The following is a 22,999-nucleotide window of genomic DNA, read 5'->3' on the forward strand; positions in this document are numbered from 1 at the left end:
TTAAATTATAGTGTTTAAATGAGGGTAAAATCATAACTTTGTCACACAGAATGCAGCCAATCAGAAATTGCATCTTCTTAACTTAAGGTTGTATTATTTATATCACAAACGAAGACTGTGATTTAAAATAAATGTGTGTCCTCAAAGCATCCACATTTTGTGTGTTCTCACACACAATATTTTTAACTGCCACCTTAGTTCCACTCAGTTCAAGGGTTTACATTCACAAAAAATGAAAAGTATATTATACATACAAATAAAAATTTGCCAAAATTGTTTTGAACCTTAAGAGAAAATCTGCTCTAACTCAGTGTCACTTCATTGTTTTTACTTTTGATGATGATTCTGAGATAAGTAAATTCAACACTGTGAGCTCCAGTGATGTGTGACTCTATATAGTTTACATGACATTCTCTGTTCTAGGGCACAGAATGAACAAATTTATCATGCAAATCATCAGAAGCAGAAATCTAGCTCACATTTGCCTTCAAAAGGAGCATAGAGTACTGTTTCTGACATTGACACACACACACACACACACACACACACACGGGCGCACACTACTGAATGCAAATAGGATTCTAATACAGCCTCAGTGAGTTCTGCTTGACTACTTTAATATTGTATCCATACTAAGGATTATTCTCTCCAGCAGAAAGACCAGTGGTTGAGTAGCACAGTCCTCAAACTATCCCCTGCTGCTTTCAATGCCCATCCAAACAAGATTAAAGTCCTATTCCCTCTGACTCCCAATCCTGCACTTTTCATGGTAACCACCCTGCTGCTCTGTGCTTATACTGATACCATATGGCTAACTTTAAAATCCTATATGGCTTAATGCTTTTATTTAAAGGTGACATTCACTATTTTAATGAAGAAACACTTTAAAAAAATTCAGAGGATGCTAGTTCTACACTCTGTTTGCATGCTGCAAACCAGTCTAATGTGTTTACTAAGCCCTCGTCAGTAAACAGGTTAAAAAAAAGAGGACCGGGTCTTTCTTTGTGTCTGCTCACAGCAGAGAAATGGCATCTGGAGGTGCTTAGAAGGCAGAGAGAGGCCTTCAAACATTGAAAATCATGAAAAGAGAAAAGGACACTGCTTTATTCCTACTCCATGAATGGGATAGGTGGTTTTCTTTTTCCTCAAACACAATGTTCCACCTTTAAAGACGTGGAGCTTCTGAATGTAAACAAACCAGGGAGAACAGAGGTTCCCCAGAATCCCTCTAAATTTGGGATGGATGTCATGTTTAATTGCATTTCTAGAATATATATAATGCTCAGTTTTTTAAGATGGAAAATGAAAGTAAATGAACATTAATTATTAGTGTTTATTGGACAAGTAAAATAATTACCCACATACATAAGTTTCCATTTCATGATTTGGCAAAAAAAGACGTACTCAAGAGCAGCAGTCAGATTGTACACATTTACATGACAGTTGCATTTTGTGGCCTCTGTTACATCAATATTTAATATGGTTTTCTGCCTGAAGTGGCATTTCATTAAAGGCCTTGTGGCATTGGTTTTAAAGTCAAAAACTACAGCTACTGTAAACCCTGTAAACCTCAGATACATTCTTTATTTCCCTTGACCAAGAAAATACACGCATACAAATATTCAATTAACGTGCCTCAGCAAGCCTCCGCTCAATGGCAGACGGTCAGGCAAATGAGGCTCAAGCCAGACATACTTACTGGGTTCTAACAGCTGTCAAGTCCAGCTCATGTCCACAGACCTAAAGCAGCAAGTTGGGTTATCTTTCAGCTAGTATTTGCTCTCTTTTCTAAGCCAAAAATAAGAGAAAGCAGGGGATAAAGTACCTTATCCTTGACAGATGAGAGAGATATATACAGTTCATTCAAAGACTGTCCATGGGAAATCACAGGCAGGTAAGTGGGGCTTCTGGTATCCATTCAGTCATCTGTCACAAAAACATATAAGCGTGAACGGATGGACTTAGAGTTACAGCACTAGTGATCTCTCCTAAGCCAGAGGAATTGTCTTAAAGTGTCTAAGGTCCTCCCTCATGTGTCCAGCAAGCCCACCACACCCCAGCAAGCCCTGGGAACAGAGCTCCTCTCTTTTGGCACTCGGCGCAGTTGCTCCACAGCTAGCCTCGTTTGCTGCTGTCGGTGAGGCTCAGCCCTGGGCCTAGCTGCTTTTCTTGGCCCTCTGGCCAGGGCCTGCTTTAGGGGGGCGGTGGTCTGCAGGGCAGAGGTTAGGGGCGCGTGGTGACGAGTTCTCGCACTTGCTTGGGCAGGTCGCTGCAGCTGGTCTTGCTGGTTTGGGAGAAGAGGCACTGCTGCCGCCGCTGATGCTCTCCATCTTGTCCGCTGGGGCGTTGCGCTTTGCACTCGGCTGAGCGGAGGGTTTGTTACCTGCGTGGGACTGCAAAGATAAGACACTCACATTCGTTGCGCACAGGAGCAGCGAGCGCTGGCTCTCTGCCTCAGGCTGCCAAACTGCGGGAGATGCTGCACGTGGGTGATGCTGGCACCATCTAGTGGCAGCTTTTCCACACTGTAGGTTGCTTTTACAGTGATGGCAGCACTACTTTCATAATAAGCAAGCAGTTCAGGTGTATATTTATATATAAATACTCACCAATGTTGCATATATCTACGCCAACCTGGCTCTAAAACCAAAACACCTATAAACGACTGACCTGTGTGCTAGACAAGCCAAGAGTGTTGCAAGCCTTCACAGCAAGTCCGTTCCTCTTCACGCCATTGGATGAGGAAGAGGCTTTCTTCTTCTGATGCTACAGTAAATGATATAACAGAAAAAAAAAAACAGTTGTGGTGAGCGTTAATACAAAAGTATTCCAACATGTTGAACTTTCTCTAACTTAAATTACAAATTAATTACTAAGCTATTAATCACAAATATGAAGGAATTACGTCACATACACAGTTTCACTGGCCATGGTAAAATTAAATGGTGCTTTATGTTTATGTTTTTCTCAGTGACTACAAGTCTTTTGTTCCTGATGTACTGTGATTTTTATTTCCATGTGATTACGTGAGCTCACTGAGACCACAGTTCACTAAGAGTTTATTACTGATGTTTGTACAAAGTAACAATGTAATGGAACTGATGTGTTCCTTATGTTCCCATTTGTGAAGGACTATAAATCAACTCATATTAAAAATTCCTTTCTTTTGGCTTTGCTAGATCTTGTTTAAACATATCACAACTGTACTACAAACGGCACCTTTAATACAAAAGGGCAGATCAAGTGACAAGGATTTTCATGCAACAGCCTTAAAGGGTTCATCTTAATACTTGTTAGTTTCATTATTCTGAAGCACAAATAAGTACAAGTGAAGAACTGAAGCACAGGCAAACACAGATCCCTTGTCAGTTTAACTCCTTTCTGCAGGGCCCCTCTAATATTTCGACTTTTTTCTGTTAAAAACATGATGTGTTACTAATGTGTATTATTTGATGTGTAATGAACACGATCTACTATGAAAATTCATATTTTGTTGATTTCAGAAACAGACATTTTGAAAATCACCTGGACAGGAATATAATTAACACATCTGCTGCATTTATTATTATTATGGCTAAACAAAACAGCTCTTACTACTCCAAACTATGTTCTAAGTAAGCTTTCGCCTTCACTCAAAACATATCCATCAGCAAACCTTGAGAAAACCTTGTATGAATTGACAGGACCACACCAAACGCTCTGGTTGTATTGTGATTTATCTCATCCTGTGCCAGATCAACATGCACTCACTGTGACTCCTCTATCAGCAGATTTATACCAGGAAATATATCTGTGCCATTCAATTTCCATCTCACCGGCAGGGTGGCCACTAGGGGGCCTGCAGAAAGAGGCTATGAGTTATGAAACAGCTGTGTCATAATTTATCAATTTCAGAGATATTAATAAGATGCAGATGGTTCAAGGCGTTCAGTTTCAGTAATAGAGAGAAAAATCGGAGACAGAAACCAACGCTTTGCAAATGGAACAGAGTGAACTTGTGAAACTTGGTTTTAGGGATCAGGGCTAAGGTACAGATTACTGCTAAATTGCTGAGTTGAATACAGGGCGTGTGCTAACTGACTGAGTGGCTGCGACACGCCAGCAGAAATGATATATGCTCTTTTTTTCCTGTGACATCTCTCACATCACAGAGTGACTGAGTAGGTGCATAAATGGGCCATTTAAGGGCAAGAAGAGTACTTGGCTTTGTTCAGACACAAAGCTTAAATGTGATTTTTGGGCATATCTGCTTTTAGCCGAACAGATTTTTGTATGAGGAACAGCAAATTGTCAAATGGAATTGGACTTTTTCCAAGCGAACACAAGCCACATTTGAGGCATTCTGCTTCTTGTGGTCTCAGTTTGTCATTACTATGACAACCAATGTGGAACCCCCAGAAAATGCAACTATAGTCTTACATAGATACTGGTTACTTGTAGTGTAAACAAATATATATATATACACATACACAGGGGTTGGACAATGAAACTGAAACACCTGGTTTTAGACCACAGGCCTCCTTTTGCGGCCAATGCAGCGTCAATTCGTCTTGGGAATGACATATGCAAGTCCTGCACAGTGGTCAGAGTGATTTTAAGCCATTCTTCTTGCAGGATAGTGGCCAGGTCACTACGTGATGCTGGTGGAGGAAAACGTTTCCTGACTCACTCCTCCAAAACACCCCAAAGTGGCTCAATAATATTTAGATCTGGTGACTGTGCAGGCCATGGGAGATGTTCAACTTCACTTTCATGTTCATCAAACCAATCTTTCACCAGTCTTGCTGTGTGTATTGGTGCATTGTCTTCCTGATACACGGCACCGCCTTCAGGATACAATGTTTGAACCATTGGATGCACATGGTCTTACTGGTGCAATGTGCAGTTAATGAAGATTGGCCACCAGGCTGCTCCAATTTAGCCATGAAACCTCCCACACTAAAATGACAGGTATTTCAGTTTCATTGTCTAAACCCTGTATATATATAAAAGTGATGCCTTTACCTGTTTAGTGGGTGTAGATGGTTTGCTGCTGTTGTTGTCCATGTCTCCATTGGGGCTGGGTGCCTGAGTTGGAGCAGAAGATGGAGTGGGAGCAGGAGGATCTGGGGAAGCTGCAGGTTCAGCCAGGCTGTTTTGGGAGTGGCTAAGGGAGAGGCTGCTGAGGCCTGTGCTCAGTTCATCACTCTCAAAATCCTCTGGTGCGTCTCGGAACTGCCGCATCATCTCTAGCACATTGGTGGGCGAGGCGTTCATGGAGGTGTCTCCCTGAAGAAAATAAAAAAAACACTCTCAGTCTGTATCCAAACTGGCTTCTTATCCGCATAAGAATTTTGCCACATCTTGGTGAGCACACACGTGTATGGCATGTAACATGCTGAACAAACAAGACAAATACACTGTTTACAATATTAAAAAAAAAAAAAACTAAAGAACAATCAAGAAGCCAAAGATACACAGAATAAAGACAGACAAAAGGATCAAAGATATCAAGTGTTTTAAATGCACTTACCCTGATCCAGGGGTTATCCAGCAGCTCACTGGCTGTGATGCGATGTGCTGGGTCAACTTTCAACAAACAGCGCAGCACCTTTTTAGCTATTGAAGAAATGTTCAATACTGTCATGTTACAGAAGTGTTATGACATCAGCCAAAAAGGGATGCCGAGTAATGTAATAAAATTTACATGCTTTGGTTATATCAGTAACAGATGAGTTAACCTGCATCACTGATGGTGTCCCACACAGGGCCAGAGAAACTGAGCTCTCCTTTCTTGATCAGTTCAAAAAGACGTTCCTCGGTACCAGACATAAAAGGTGGCTCTCCACACAGCCTTCAGAAGAACAGCTACAGTCAGAGCTATCACTTCATTGTACATAGACAGAGAAGATTTACAGCAAAAGCAATAATTTGGCAAAAATATGTAACTGTGCTTAGGGTTGGACGATACGGTCTAAATTGATGTAACGATATGTTTCTAAATTTCAGTCGATGTAATATAATTCTGATATTGATACGAGCAATATAAAAGCCACAGAAAAACTGCCAAGAGGATCAAGAAACATGACCTCACTGTCAGTCTCCCGTGACATTTTGATTTGTCGGACCACAGCACTTTTCAATTATGCCTCAGGCGGGTCTAGAGAAGGCACTCGATCCTGTTTATATGTGGTTTCTTCTTTGCATGATAGTGTTACATTTGCGTTTGTGGATGCAGTGACAAAAGGCCCAAAAAACAATGCTGGTATTGGGCCTTGTCCCTTGCATTGATTTCTCTGGATTCTCTACATTTTTACTGATATTTTGTACTAAAGACAAAGAAAGGCTATTTGCTAATTTACGTGGAGGAATGTGATTCTTAAATGGTTTCAGTTTGCCCTGGCAGTATTTTGCAGTAGTGAACACCTCACCATCTTCACTTATGAAAGCCTGTCTGACATGCTCTTTTTCAACCGAATCATAAAACAAATTAACCTAATTAATTTTTTTGTAGCAGACTTTTGTTGCCATTCCAATTTTTTTAGAAACCTGTTGCTAACATCAAATACAAATACAGCATAGTTTTATATATAAAAAAATAATTCTCAGTATCAACATTTGAAGTCTTTCAGTTAAATATAGGGTTTATATGATTTGCAGATTTGCTTATATTTTGCACAGCATCCCAACTTTTTGGAAAAGGGATTTGTATAATTACAGATTTTAGTCTTATCTCTTTGTATATTCATAATTTGTTTACCTTTGGTTATCCTATTCATCAGTAATCAGGACCCTCATAAGATCACCACTTAACACAGTTGAACTCCATTAGACCACCTACAGACATAGCACACACCTTTGTGATTCACCCTCAATGTAAACAATCTGGTCACTGCAGTGATGAGAATAATCCATCACTCAAACTATACCTAATCAGTGGTGGTCCAACTGGGGTCCTGACCAATAATGAACAGGAATGGATTAAGCAGAGGTAATAAATTACTGTTATTTGTATTTTTTGAACTACAACGTGCACCTATATGATTACAGGCCATAAAATGGTCAGTGGCCAGTGAGTGTATGTGTGGTACATGTAACTCATTGGTTATCAGTGATCATTTCCCAGCTCGAAACATGTAGCTATGTAGGTGCCTGTGAACATGTATGCAGATCCTTTGCATATATGCATCTGTGTGTGTGGGCATGTGAAGATGATGAAAGGCCAGGATCTTCTTACAGCAAGTACATGATGACACCGATGCTCCACACGTCGCACTGCTGGCTGTACGCGTGGCCATTGATCACTTCAGGTGCTGTGAGGGCAAAGACACACGTCAATAATGAAAGACGCCCGAGGCCTCTCTGGTGTCTGAAGCCTGACGGCTGATGTTTGATGCCGTCTGCAGCTTTGAGCTGCAGCTTCTTTTCTGAAACTCTATCAGCTTCACATCACTTAAATTAGGTCAGCTCAGCTCCACTGCTGTGTTTTAATCAGCTCTCATAGAACTTATTAGATCAGCCAATATTAATTCATCAAATGACAAGCAAATGGAAGCATGCTGGATGTGCGTATGTGTGTGCGTGTTTTAGAGATGCCAATTTTGGCAAAATCATTTGATGAACCATCATTAATAATCATTAAATGGCAAGTCCAAAATCAGGGACAAGTCTCAATCGAAATCATCAATAATAAAACAAATCTGTTCCGGTTCAGAAATCTGATTTTCTGAGCAGCATTTGAAGCACACATCAACTGAATTGTGCATTAATGCATCAAGATGTTCAAAAGTGTCTTTTATGAAGCATGAAACTTAGTATTGATGGGTGGGGCTAGGCATAAGGGTGTATATAAAGTAAACAGCCTGAGAACTTTCTCAAACACCTAGGAGTAGGCCAGTATCAAATGCAATTTGCAGTTTAACGCAGGCAAATTGCTTACCGAAATAAAATCTGTTTATTGGAAATAAAACAATAATTATTTGTAACCATTTGTAGCATCTGTCAAATAGTTTCTCTATTAACAAGTACAATGTTGATCATTTATATTCTAAAAGTATATGTTACCCATATAGATGGGGGTCCCACATGTGGCTTGCAACATGTTCTCACTGCCAACTCCACCTTTCTGTACGGACAGTCCAAAGTCTGTCACCTGAGAGAGAAAGAAACATGGATATTATGTTATTAAGATCCAAACACAAAATTCACACAAATTAACATTGTATATCACTGGCAATGACGCTAAAACAAACCTAATCAATAACTCTACACACACACACACACACTTGGCAGGAGAGATTACTCTGCCCATTTCCTTCTTTATTACTTTTAAAGCTTTTCACAATTAGGTTCTAGTCTATAATGTTGGACCTTTAATGTAATATACTGCAGACATCCAGGGCTTGATCACTCTATCTTCTTTACGTCTTCTTCTCCCCTTTATGTCTAGATGCTGGTTAGAATATTTATGGGCCAAACAGGCTCATGCAAAAGGCCCTTAGTCCAGCACACTCGGGCACACACACACACACACACATGCATACACACACACACACACAATGTCTCCCTGGTCCCGATGAATAATACATATGAGCAGTATATATGGTTTCAGTTGGGCCGTTAGGGGCGGGCAGAATAAATATCCAGGAAAGATGACCACCTTCTGCCAGATAAAAGGCTGTTATACAGGGCCAGGACAGTGCTGTCCCTGGGCCCCTTGGCCACACTGATTTATTCCCCTGGCCCTGGCTCATCTCAAACCTCCACTCCAGGTAGCAGCTTCCGCCACCTCCCATCAGGCCCTCCACCGCAGCGCCATGCTGAGGCCCGGCCGGTCATTTGTTTCCAAGAAGCTGCCACGAACAGATTCGTTATTCTTTGAGGGCGCAGTATGAAAAAAGGAGTTAGGCGGGAGGTCTGGTGTAATGAGACAGTGTTTAAAAAAGCAGTTACGGAAGCGGGACGGCGGGAGACCCGAGCAACAGTGGAGAGAGTGCGGAGGTCCTGCCGAGAGTGAATGCCATACCACATGCCTGGGCGAGGAGAGAAAGATTTTTTTTGCTTCTTTTACATGGTTGCCCTCACCTTGATATTGACCGTGCCGTTGTCGTCGCCGTGGTGATAACTCTTCACAAGTATGTTTTCCAGCTTGAGATCCCTGTGAACAATGTCTGGTGGGAGGGAAGAGAAAGGGAAATAGAAAAAAAAGGTGTGAGGAATTCCTTTGAACAACAATAAATGCAATATTATAATGACAAAAAAAAAGCTTAAATAAAAATGACACACAGCATTGTGAAAGAAAATTCACCTTTGTGTTTCATTTCCAGACAGAACAGCATTTCAGTATAAAGAAATACACAAAAATCTCCAACACAGTTAAACACAAAATCTATGAACGTTTGCTTGTCCACACTTGCTATTGCTTACAATGTCCTGTTTCTTAAACTTGTCTATTCTCACAGTAAATCTGACTATACAGCTGTGTCCTCTCAACTAAAAAAGTGTTCCCAAATATTTCACTGTCCTCATGCTAGCCTTTAAAGGCATTAATATTCATTCAAACAACTGCCAAGACCTACCTTAGCCATGCTGCTATTTTTTATTATGGGTATCTAAGATGACTAAAGAAGATATTACTGGAGCGATTATATACAAAAAGTACATGAATAAGGAAGAAATGAGAAAGGAACCCCCAACAATACAAATCAAACATCAAAGCAGTGCACCATTACTGGCCACATCAGATAAACAGCACTAAAATATTTTGTCTTTAAGAGAAAAAAGCTTGACATTTCAGTTATATGCGTCTGAAAGGATGCGAAGTTAGTGCTGAAGTTACACCTGCACAGTTTATATTTGGTAATGTGATTTTTTTTTTTGTGATTATTGAAACAGACTGGTGGTATTAGCCTTGGTTGCTAAAACCATTCCTGGTCAGTGTTTACATATGACACCTGAATGTTTGAGTCAAAACATGTCCAAAACAACAGACACAGCACTTTTTTTTTTTTTTGTACAAGCTGCTCAAGTTGCAAGTGGCTTCTGTGTTTAGTTTCTCCTCCATATGGTAGATTGGATGGGGAATCACCTGAATACAAACACATAGTGGGTGACATAACAGAATTAACCCCCCACCCCCACCCACCCCCAAAAAAAATGATGAACAGATTGGTTTTTAAATCTATATAATCGACATAGGCGATGATTCTGAATGTTGATTTCGGTTAATTTTTCAATTAATTGCACAGCCTCTTTGTGAGGTTATCAATAAGACCTAATTGAGAAAAAGGAAAGAGAAACAAAAGAATAACATCTGCAAAATTGAACAAAGAATCTGCCAGTGTGTAACAACAAAAGGACTAACCACAAAGTTCAGACCTTAGCATTGCTCAGTGTGTTTGGGATTATTAGATCGTAAAGAATTAAAACCCTATAAAAGACATATTCTTGTAAATATATTTAAAAAACCTAAAAGCAAGTTTCCTCCAAACACTGGAAGTTTAACAATAAATACTGATATGTAGCTGTTAAAACATTTGCACAATTTCCTGTAAAATGTATTTTTCTTTTTTTATTTATTTATTTATTTTTTTTTTTTTTAGCCTGACACTGGAAATAAATAAGGCCTGTTTTGACTTGAAATTTAAAAGAAATGTTTGGGAAGTTTCTGACTTTTACACATTAAGTAAAATTAAAATAATAATAATCATTAACAAATACACTAAGACACAGCAACACTTATAAAATTTGTTTAAGCATATCCCTTTAAAAGCGAAGACTAATAAGTAAACCACAGTGCTTTGCTGGCTGATATTTTAATGATGACCCCACATTTCTCAGTGACCTGGAGATCATAACATCGCTTTACGACTTTGCAAATAATGATCTTTAAAATAAATGAAGATAATAAAATTGTGGGCAGTGTGTATAGTTAATAAAACTGTGAACCCATATAACCTCATGCACTGCACCCTAGTCCACACGTTGCTATTGTCATCATTAGCTTTTCTAGATGTGAGGCACACCAACACTTGGGGACTGTTGGAAAACACACCTATTAATCAGTATTCCGCCCCTGCTTGTCGTTAATGACTCATTAGCCCCATGTAATGGTGTCTCATTGCCAAGCAACGTCCTAAATTGCCTCTAACTGGAGATTTCAGCAGGAGAGAAAAAAGGGGGGGAAAATTGCAGAGTATCTTCAAATAAACCCCTCAGACTCAATTAAAATAAGTTGATATTTAGTCTGGCAGTTGTTCATTATTATCTCATGACCAGAATAAAGTCTCAAGCTCAGGAACTGGTAATGGTGGAGAGCCTTAATGTGGGTGCAATCAGAAGAGTGATTATAGAACGTAGATGCGAACAAAACAATTGAGGTCCTCCATATGATCTGGTTATAATGTGACCAATTTTTGTACATGATTGTCTTCTAAAGGCATTGCTAAAGTAATTCAATCATAACAAGATTTCATATATGAGAATATGAATGTTAGCACTAATTGGATATAAAGACATTGAACCTCCCTTCTTTTCATTTGGGCTTGTTGTGAGCACTGGCTAACCATATATCCTCCAAGCAGACCTCAGCTCAGCTAGTTTTAGATTACCGTGCATAGGCTGTGTGATGTAAATTTCAGTAGCAGGCTCTACAGGCTTTTTACCTTTTTTGTGAAGGTAGACTGTAGCCTCGGCTAAGCTGCTGATGATGTGTCTCGTCTCCTCCTCACTGAGGTGCTTCTTTTTCTGCAAGAGCCTCTTCAGCTCTCCACCCTCACACAGCTCTGTGACCAGGTACATTTTCTGGAACAAATACACAAGTCCAGTTTTTCTGGCCCTCAGTCTTGGAGTACCACTACCCAGCATGTGTTGATGTTTTTCCTGCTTCAACGCACAATGTCCAACAGATCTGTTAATATACATCTATTTCCTGAAAGGTATGGGCGTTAAGCAGAACAAACACAAAAATGTTAAAGACTTCTTCACCAGAATTGGAAAATACTGGCCTATATTTTTACATAAAACCTCAGATTCCAGGTATCCATTGTTTACAGTCAGTTTTTTTTTATATATTGGGGACGTATTGTCTGGTTTCTGAGCATAGCACTTATGTAAACAGGTGGGAAAGATGGATACATTTACCTCATACACAGCTCCTCTCCATGTGCTGGAGAAAGTTTTACAACACTTAGAAGGATAGACACCCACTGCCTCTGGGATGTAAAGGATCCCACAGTGTAGCTTAATGAGGAGAAAAAGGCTGATTTACTTTGTTAGACATGTTAGCATTTTTGTCTTTGAATCCAATTAAACCTCTCCTCTGTGTATCTAATATACAAACGTCAGTAATTGTGTTATTTTACTCGTGTTATATAGTGCTATTTGGCCAAGCTCCTCTTTACAGACGTACACAGATAGGAACAGATGAGCTTTGTTTACCAATGTGATATGAATAAATGGGTCAATGATCCATATCTACATTTCTTTCACTTTGATGGGTCAAAATGAGGGCTAAAATTGTTGAGAGAAACCATGAAACAATTTAACTATCACAGTGTTTATTTGTTGTTTTGAGTAATGAGTAAGTATGCAGTATGGCGGTTACTATACAAAATGACGTCACCTGCAACCCATGGATTCTCAACAGTGCCTTGTCTTTTTTATCCTTACCTTTGGTGTCTCAAAGACCTCCTCCAAGTGAATAATATGGGCATGGTTCACTCTCTTCAAGATGCTCACTTCCCTTTCCAGTTGCTTCACCCCAGAACTTCCAGCCTGACCCCAAATACACATGACATGAAAATGCGCACTAAAAATGAGCCTCCATGAATCATCTCAGACAGTGGCATGAATCATGATCACTACAAACTTACCTTCTCTTTGTTCACCTTCTTAATAGCCCACTTCTTCTGCGTCTCAATGTGAGTGGCTTCACAGACGACCCCAAAGCTACCTTGACCTAATTTCCTCCCAAAGGAATAGATTTGCTGGGGGATCCAAATGAAGAGGGCACCATTAGGTCAAGCATTACACATCTTCCTTTCCACTCTTTCAACAGTAAACAACTCTCCATTGCTCCCTTAATGGGGACACAATGAACACGGTGGGGGCGGGGCAGGGGAGGGAGTGAGGGGGAGTTGTTTTTCAGCCTCCCCACACTCCATTAAGTCGAGACCTGAATCCTTAAAGTGGAACTTAATTTTCAAGTTTGCCAGTCTCTGGAGTTTGAGAGAATATAGTATTTCTAATCAAGTTACAAATGATTAAGTTGCTGCCGCAGTTCATTCAATCTCAGGTCTAATTAACTTGATCATTATCTCGACGCATGCAAGGCTGAGCACTGCCTGCTGCGGATTTGGCAAAGACAGCAGTCAGAAGCCTCCAGAGAGGAGGAGGCCAATCAAAAGCACAAAGAGGTGCAATTTGCCTCCAGGCCTTTGGGGGAGCTCTGACAAGCGGAGAGTGGTGTCAGGTCAAAATGTGGAGATAGCAGGGATTGCACTACATGTCGTAAGAAGCCAGAAGTTTGCAGTTAAACATTTCATTTGAATTGAGGGATATTTTGCACTTGACCTTCTACAGTTCAAATGGTTCAAGTTCCTAGCACAGGGGATCAGCTGGTACCTGTATGTCAGCCTCATCCTCCATACGAGTGTGTGGCACCTTTTTCTCAGCGCTGTTCACACGGGTCCACTGGGAGGCCATTTTCTTTGCAGTTCCTGAAGCATTTGCTTGAGTCATCTGAAAGGAAGGGAATTTAATGTCTTGACCACTATAAGCCAGATGCAGATGTCAAAACTAATTGACTAATTGGACTTTAAACAAATAGCCATGTTTAAATTTGTTTTTTTACAAAGTTATGATGATTTTTGTTGTTGTTGTAGTTGTTGTTGATGTTTTTCCAAATTCTTCCAAATTCTAAATATTCCTAAAAAAACGTACATTTAATAGATTTGGTTCGATTATTTAGATTATTTGGATAATTACAAATTAATTTCTTAGAACAGCCCAGTTACAACTTGTTATAACAGAGAAATACCTATTTAAATATAATATGTTAGAATTGTCTCATGGCTTTGTGCAGTGAGGCCCATAATAGTCTGCTGGGGACAGCAGGACCATAAAAACTTCCATTCTTAAAGGGGGACAGTATATAAAATAGGAATTTTCAAAACTGAGTTGACCTGTATATAAACATCAGTATAAAGACCAGATAAAATATTTTACCTTTAAATTCTTGTAAATAACATGTTCATTCTAAAACTGCAAGAAGCAAATACTTCAGAAAGGAATGCGACTTTATATTAGGGGCACTTGTGAAATATTCATAAATAGCTCCAAACAAAAAATGGCTAAGAAGGGTCTAGTCCCTTATGAGCAAGGACAGGTCAAATCTGACAGTTAAAGAAAGAGGGATTGTAGGGTGTTGGTTATTTCACCCTCTGCAGTGCATATTAAAAGTCACCAACAAAACTGTGTATAAATTGATATCCCCATGGGCTTGTCATGTGCTCCAGGTCAAAAAAAAGACAATCCATACTGTTAAACAAGTAAAGTCTGAAACCCAGGCACTGTCAAGACTAAGATTGGTACATTCAGAATACATACAGGCCGAAGATGTAAGCAACAGAGAACCAGTAATGAGCAAGCACAACATCTAAAACAAAAGCTACTTATTAGTCTGGTAATGAGAATGTCTCTCATCTTAAACACACACCCATGTCTATGTCTCAAAGCACACATATTAGCTGGATTTCACCTCACCCCCTTTACCCTCCAATCTCCACATTACCAGTTAAGCACAATTTACTCAACTTGAAAAACGTTCTCCAAAGCCAAATTAAATGTAAAGCAATTACAGAGTGATGACTGGGAGGCGGCGGAGTGGATCCGCCACACGGGCACCGATTAATTATTAACGAGGAAGTGGTGTCTTTAACCTCTCCTCTCTCCACAGCATGATCTAGGCCTGCTGACAGGCCCCCTCATAACGGCGCAGTCTTCCTATTACTGCCCCTCAATCCTCTAATCAAAACGATTGTGACAGGCTCTGGAAAAGCCCAATCAGCTCAATCACGGCTCGTTTAAGAGCGGCGGAGGCATGTGATGAGTGTATCAAAGAGCTGGGTTCCAGTATAACTGAGACTCACGGGCCTCGGGACAGAGGGGGAAATGAGATATCGAGGCCAGGTCAGGAAGGTGTGTGACCTCAGAGCCGATCCCCATCACTCCTTAAGCTGCCCGGTGTTGGATCCCAAGCAGGAGCCAAAAGAAGGGTGTAGGTTTTCAGCTATTGAAAAGCGGCTGCGAGAGATTGCCGAAGACAATGAAGAAGGATGGATAAATTATGGCTAGAAAGTGTGTTATGTGCACTCTCGGAAAAACTGTAACTGAAGTGTCATCCTCAAGGGTACATACTCAGTACCTTTAGTCAGGGAATGTAATTGTACCATAATTGTTGATATTTAAGTTATTATTAAGTGTTTTTTCATACACCCCACTTCATTTCCAGTATTTATATTATGCTCTTTTATTTTACACAGTTCTATAATGAAATCTTACAAATATTCACCTCTCCTTCTGGAAACCTTTAGGGAACACAACTAGACTTTAAAACCATTGTTGTACCTTTAATGGTTCTAGATACTAGAATGATACTTTAAGGAGTGTTTTAAAATAAGAGCTGTATTTCCAATGAGTGCCACGGGGGGCAGTATGCGCACGCAGTGCTCTCCCTCTCTTGATAATTTTGCTAGGTTTAGCGACTTTTCAGACTTTCTAGTGTATTATTTTAAAAACAAAAAAAACTTACTAGCACCAGCGACTTTCTGTACAAACCTTAGCTACTATTTATAGAAGATAATCGCCGGTAGCATAACTTGTTAGAACACCTGGACTGACCGTGAGCGGGAGACACAGCTCTCTCTTTGCAGCTTCTCTGCTCCCAGAGAAGACACAGCTCCCTCGACGTGGCTCATTTGCTCCAGAGATGGAGCGGCACAGCCGGCCCATACGGCAGCTCACACAGATCAGAATGAGCTGTGAATGTGCAAAAAGTGCTGCCAAAGACACGTTTGCTTCCTTTTATGTTAAATTTATTCCTTTTTCTGAACTAACTGAGATTGCATAATTGATTGAGGCATTCAGCATTATTTAAACTGTAAATACGTCTTATAAACATATGACTCTGCATGATTGGACACAGAAATGGCGAAACATCACATGTGGCGTGACACTTAACCAGCAGATACCAGTGATTCTGCCAACCGCCCTCAGCTTGTAAAAAAGTACATTACTTGTTCTGAAGTTTTAGGTTTTGCCATTGTATCCTCCTTCCAGTATCGGTATCAAGATATTTAGGCAGGTATCATAACAAAAGTCAGAATTTTGGTATCGTGACACCACTAATGGTATTTAAACGGTATGTACCTTTAGGAACAATAATGTACAGTACTGTACCTTTTCTTCAGAGAGTGTGTTTTAAATGCACTGGACATTCATTACCTGAAATTAATTAATGACTCAGCATGGCACAGGAATTAACAGAAAAGGCAGAGGCAGCAAAATAACTGACTCTGACATTTACTGTCAACTCAACTTATCCACATCTCAAAGTGTTAGAACTGCGCTTCGTGTAAATGACATAAAAGCCACATTTTAAATGGCACGGCAAGGGCTGAGTAATAGCACAGCCTGACAGCACTCCGGCTGTGCTGAAATGCTGGATATGCTTCCGTATCCCATACATAGTGTTGCTTGTGCTGTCACCTCAGGAGGTGCCATTAGGCTAAGTGGAATGAAAGGATGTGTGCTCACCAAGTAGCTGAAGTCTGCTTGAAGGCCATGTCAATTAACGTCTCTCCCGGCACTTTAGACCTGAACAAACATACAAACACACACACACACACACACACAAACAAAATATTTCAGATTTAAGTCTGCAAACATAAACCCCAGGAGAATCCTTTGTGGCCAATATAACAATATACACATCACAGTAAACACAGTTTTATAGACTGAAGGTTACAAATGGCAACTGCAACATCAAGACAAATCCATCCCTGCGTAGAAGCACATCCAATCAGACAAGCAGATAAAGGACATCACACAATCATCGTCAAAGAGATAAATGGTAACTGCGTCAAAGCATTCTCCCACCAGCCAGGGACCATGTGTTTCCTCCATGTTCCCCAGATCCCTATAAGCACTCAGTGCCTAAAAGTAATTATTGCAGATAGGATGTCAGCAATTGACCACCCCTCCTGCATTTTTCATTCCTCGTCCATAACTGTCAGAACCCCATTAGCGTTTTATTTACCGATTGTTTGTGGACGGAAGTGCACAACGTTCCTCTTTGCCTTCAAGAGAGATGCTGTGCCTCTGTCTCGAGTGCAAATTAAATGTGACATCAGTATGAGGCCTGGACACACAAAGATAATACCGGACCTGAATAGAGTTCTCTCCTCCACTGTCCTCCAATCCTCTCCTGCCCTCCCCTTTCTACCTCTTCATCACGTCTCTCTCTCTCTCTGCTCAATGTCTTTGTCTATCTCATTGAAATATCAGAACAGTGACATGAGATTGACTCATTAATAAAGTTTAAATTAGGCTTAAAAATAATGGGGCAAGCCTTATATATTGGCCACATGAGAATAACTGTGCTAGTAAAAATGTCACTTCTTTCACTTCCCAATGCTGTGTTGATTGCTGTATGTAGAAGCAGGCAATTAAATAGTCTGTCTGATGTTTTATATCTCACTTAAGAGGGACAAACTCTGTCTATGTAATAAATGCAGGCACAAATAAATGTGCTGCTTATATTAAGAAAACACACAGACATCATCTTTTTTCTCTACGTAAATATTTCATTCTCTTCATCTACAGCTTAATTATTTATTGACAGCTGGCTTTGATGACAAATGATAAACTTCACAGTCCTAATGAAGCTTGGAATTACATTACTTAGTGACAGAGTGCTTTGCATGTCTAGACTGCAAATGTTATTGGATTCCTTTTAACATTCTATCTAAATGTTTCACCTCGAGTCTGGATTTCTCTGGCACCCTTAAAACCATGGTTTAAAACAGCAGCGAGAGACCTTCAGAGAATTCAGAAAGTTCTGAAAGTAATCATTCAGTGGCAAATATTTTAAGGCTCTAAATGATTTGTTTTTTATTGTTTGAAAAAGCAGAGTTCCTATTACGTCTGACAGGTTAAAGGTATTATCTTCAGAAGTTAATGGGACAATCAATTGCTTCTTTTTTCTTGCTTCACTTGTGAACGTATAGATTTCTATTAGACACATCGGCCAACAATTTGCTGACTACAGAACTCTGAAAAAAGTTTGAATTGCTACTGCTCTAGAAGCCTTGTATAAGCCACTCCATATACTTCACATCAATGCAGACACTTCAGTTTTTGTATACTGTGTGATCCTGTTACTTGCTCTATATGTCCCAGTGGTATACAGCAAATGGCTCTATAGGGTTCTAATCTAAACTCTCACAAACTTGTAGGAATTTAATTTTGTATCCACTTTGCATCATATTTTTCCCCACTGCGTGAGGACTAAGCTATTCTACCCTTTAGTAGCTTGCTAGTAACAGAAGAAATTGCATATGTGAGGTTAGGAATCTGAGGCTTATCTCTACTGCATCAAAACCACAGCTTTCAGAACTCTTGCTGCTATTGTCACTGATATGTTGGTGTGGATGTTCAGCATGCAGATGTCTTTAAGAGACAGTTTCAAGGTTGTGGGCTTACAAACTCAAGCTGATGTTGAGGATCAAAGCAGTGAACCTTAGGAGATCTAACATTTTTTGTTAATTGTTAATAGGGAAGCATTATTAGACTTACTAAGAATGTACACTATTCTGCCAAATGTATCCCCATTCAAATTATAGAATTCAGGTTTTCCAATTACTTCCATGGCCACAGGAATATACCAATAAACACCTAGGCATGCAGACTGCTTCTACAAACATTTGTGGAAGAATAGATCACACTCAGGAGCTCAGTGAATTCCAGCATGGTACCATGATAGGACGCCACCTGTGCAAAAAGTTGTGAATTTCCTCGCTACTGAATATTTCATAGTCAACTGTCAATGGTATATAACAAAGTGGAAGTGACTGGAAACATCAACAACTCAGTGAAAGGATCTCTTAATGCTTCAGCATCTATAGTAGGGGGTGCAGTACAATGTCCATGGGTTCCTGGTGGCATTGATTTTTGCAGCGAAAGCAAAGCTCTCAATTTATCAGTCAAGTGACCAAAATGAGTGTTCTCCAGCAGGTTGCTGGGCATACTCTCCATGATCATGTGAAGAGCTCAGCGATTAGGAAGAGCTTGGGGTAGAATCTCTGCTCCTTCAAGTTGAGAGGAGCCAGTGAAGGTGGTTCAGGCGTCTGATAAGGACACCTCCTGGACTCCTCCCACTGGAGGTATTCCAGGCATTGCGAACAGTAAGGAGGCCCCAGAGTAGACCCAGGACATGCTGGAGGGATTATATCTCCCAGCTGGCTTGGGAACACCTGGGGATACCCCAGGAGGAGCTGGTGGAAGTTGCAGGGGATAGAGATACCTGGGATTCTTTGTTCACACTGAAATGGATTAAGCAGAAAAGAAGAGGATGATGACTATGACTGTTATGGGAGGAACGTGCATTGTAAAGTAAATATATTTGTGGGTGACACAAGAAGGACTGTCAGGCCAGTGGTTACAATGTATTGACACATCACTGTGTTTAAACACAAAAGGACTTAATTTATCACGGCATTCTCTGGTCATTTTTACATGTCTGATGGCTGATCATGATGTAGAGGCTGTACAAATTCTTCTGAGAGGTGGTAGATCAGGTTTCTCAACCAAAGTTGCATTGAGGGCCAGTCGAGACTACAAGTTGCTAAGAGACCCATGTGACCATAATCAAAACCACACAAATAGATTTCAAGTACATTTTCCAACACCTTTTATGCACAACTGAAAAAGAAGGACCACTCAACAAAACAGTTTTATCCTTCCTATAATAACTAAAATTATGCTCCATTATATAGCTTTTGAACCTTTTTCTGGCAACCTGTACAGGTCAAAGAAAGACAATCGTAGACCTGTAATAGACGACAATGTTAGGTTATGACTTAATTGGATGTGACATGGGATACCTTATAGGTAAGATATGCTGAAGCTACAAAAACACTTTGTAGAAATGTGTTTACTAAACTGCCTTAATCTGTCCACAGCATCTAGCGTATTTCATTTGACATGAAACTGGGGCAATACAGAGAATTCAATCCAAGAGAGGCAACGTTGCAATGGCAACCAATATTCAGCAGCTTGACGCCAATAATTATTTAAATCTCACAGAAGTAGCAATTAACTCCCCGTGACCTGCTCCAGCTAAATATAATTATCTGGCATAGAACCCGCATAGTAATAGGTGTCTTAATGCTCAGTGCTGTTTCAAAACAGCCAGTGTGTGTTAGGCTGAAGTGGCTAGCTAACTAACTTGGGAACATTAATTATGAGAAATGTGAATTATTCCATTTGTACTCTGTACTCTACACTGGAAACTCTGAAAGGAGAGGAATGCCTGAGGATCTAACTGATGCTACCTTCTTTCCTTAACTTCCCCCAAACTCACAGAAGTGTGTGACATGTTATACTCATTTTCTACTAGCTAACACAGTCCCCTAGAGTCTTAGTTAAATGTTTGTGACATGCTTTTTGTCATACTACTATAAGGATCTAACAACACAGCACCATACTGACTTGGTGTAAACAGCCCTGCACAGAATTGTTTTCAGCAACTGTTCCTCTAAATGACAATGAGCCACACACAGTTCACATCCAAGCAAGCAGCAGCATCAAGCAACACACACAGAAGCTCTGATTTTAACTCTTCTTTGCCTGATACTCTCATAGCCCTTTCCCACCAACATTGAATGAGTTTGGTTCCAGTTTGCGCACCTAATTTTAACATTCAGAGCATTTCCACAAATATAGATAGGTCCCAGAATCCCAAAGTTTTGAAAGGTTTCGCCCCCTTGGAACCAAAGAACAGTTCAGCACGAAATGTAAACTTAGAGCGTGGGGTCACAGAATGCTGAGGCACACAGTGGCAAACACCCTGCTGACTCATTAACTGCATTTAAGGCATTTGGGGACTTTTTTTTTCTTGAAAATAAAAATATACTACTGATAAGCATTGAAATGTTTTGTGTTTCATCAATGATCAGAAGGGGGCTTCAAAGTCTTGTGACGTCTGGTTCCTAGCACCACTGCTGTGAATGATTTTGACTTAGTAGCTAGCTATATATCTCTGAAACTAATGATTTAAATTTAACTATTTTTAAACTTATAATGAATTAATTATGCATAAACTTGAAAAATTAAGGAATTTCCATTTAAGATTACATCCATTGCCAGCCTTGGTGGTAGGATACCTATATTATAAACAGTTTTAAACGCATTTCTTTGTCTTTAGGAGTCTGTAGAAGCAGAGTTAAGAAACAGCTGAGGTTGTCCGTATATGGTTTAAAGTTACGGTTGTATTCAATACAAACTAGATAACTTCAGAGTAAAAGCCTGGAGATAACGTTTTAGGAGCACCGCAAATGTTTGTCTTCTGTCTGCTTCTCCAGGTTAAGTTAGGCGTGTAAAATCCTCATTATATTTTTAAAAGGTCGATTCAATTGCTCAGACACGTAAAAGCCTTTTGCCAGCTCTGCTTTAAGTAGATATCACTAGTGTAATTGAGATTAAAGGTGAGTCACTCCGCCTAGCTAAAACTTCAGATACATCTAGTTTTATAGATACGCATCGATAAACCCGAGAGTGGACTTCTACCTTGACTTTACCCAGCGTTAAAGACTTATTGGTGACTTCTTGTAGTCGGTCTTTTTTAACTGGTTAAAAAATAGCTTGCTAGCTTAGCCACACTACCGCTCAAGCGTGTGTTGCCATGACAACAGCCTTATCGCGCTTCGACTCAGGCTCCAGCGCTAGCCGCTGAGAACTGAAACCATAAAGAAGTTACACGACAAAACCTTATTTTCCATTTTTGATAACCATATATTTACCTCCCATAACATATGTACGGATGTGTTCTTCCACTGCACTTCTCACTGGTCATCGAAATGCCCCCTGCGCCAAGTTTCTGTCACTCCGCCGACTCTCTCCCAAGTTTTCTCCCTCAAGGCAAACAAAAGCTTTGGCTTTAACTACGGTCTCAGCTGAGGGACAAGAGCACTCCCCACAGGTCAGCGGCTAACTGTCCGAACAACAGCTCTCACAACCTCAATGTCAGTCTTTTAGTTCTTTAAACACTGAAACTATATGAAAACACTTGCTAAACAAGATGAACAATAGCAGAACACGAAAATCCCTTGAAATTATCTAAAAATATTTAAAAAATGAAACTTGCTTTCCCAAATAAAGTCACCGTTTATGAGATATTATTTTGTATTTTAAGAAGCCTTGTTGCATTAATCTAGCTAAATCAAAAATTTCCAGACACAGTCTAACAGACAAATCCAGACCACCCAGATTTCTTACAGCATAATCCTAAGTAACCAATCCCAATCCAGCCACTGACTAGTAGGGTGGGGCTTGCGATCTGTATCCAGGTGATAGACTGGTGGATGGAGATTACTATATTCAGATTTTTATATAAACGACGAAGATGTAAAGACACATCTGAGCCTGCTTTAAGACATTATGTTATTATTTCTTGAAAATAACGTCTAAAGATTCAATTGTGATGAAAAGAGTTGCGTTTTTAGGGGGTTAATTGATGACTGGGATGTAGTTTAATAACTTGTCTTTATGTGCTTGTGTATGCTTGCTGTTGTGAATGTTCATTGGTATTGGTCTCCATCTGGTGGTCGACACCTGCAAAACATGATTCAGTGTAGTTGCAGTAAATTACATAGGACTTCAGGAATCATGTGCTATTCACAATAAATGCTGTTCCATAACCACAGCATGCATGTATTCATTGCAGGTACAGACAGCATTAGTG

The 22,999-nt window shown here is 40.0% G+C and overlaps 1 protein-coding gene across 6 annotated transcripts; it reads right to left on the reverse strand.

Annotated features, from left to right (window-relative positions):
* Positions 1-1,336: 1,336 nt before the first annotated feature.
* Positions 1,337-22,239, reverse strand: stk33 (serine/threonine kinase 33). 6 transcript variants are annotated; one of them, XR_010795759.1, is made up of 14 exons: positions 22,059-22,239; positions 13,603-13,719; positions 12,852-12,965; positions 12,649-12,753; positions 11,643-11,781; positions 9,064-9,149; positions 8,044-8,131; positions 7,217-7,292; positions 5,721-5,833; positions 5,513-5,598; positions 5,005-5,268; positions 2,671-2,766; positions 1,826-1,926; positions 1,337-1,740 (listed from the first exon to the last, which is right to left on the reverse strand). XR_010795759.1 is itself a non-coding variant. In XM_066647870.1 (14 exons), the coding sequence occupies exons 3-14, from the start codon at positions 13,717-13,719 to the stop codon at positions 2,030-2,032; spliced, it is 1,638 nt and encodes a 545-aa protein (XP_066503967.1). In that variant the 5' UTR covers positions 16,795-16,854; positions 22,059-22,239; the 3' UTR covers positions 1,337-2,029. The 6 variants fall into 6 exon arrangements, 5 of the variants coding, with proteins under 5 accessions (XP_066503967.1, XP_066503968.1, XP_066503970.1 ...); XM_066647870.1 differs by adding an exon at positions 16,795-16,854 and having other exon boundaries at positions 1,337-2,383; XM_066647871.1 differs by lacking the exon at positions 22,059-22,239 and adding exons at positions 16,795-16,854; positions 21,826-21,894 and having other exon boundaries at positions 1,337-2,383.
* Positions 22,240-22,999: the final 760 nt, after the last annotated feature.

This window comes from Hoplias malabaricus, chromosome 16 (genome assembly GCF_029633855.1).
Source record: "Hoplias malabaricus isolate fHopMal1 chromosome 16, fHopMal1.hap1, whole genome shotgun sequence".
In the NCBI taxonomy this organism is placed as follows: Eukaryota; Metazoa; Chordata; class Actinopteri; order Characiformes; family Erythrinidae; genus Hoplias; species Hoplias malabaricus.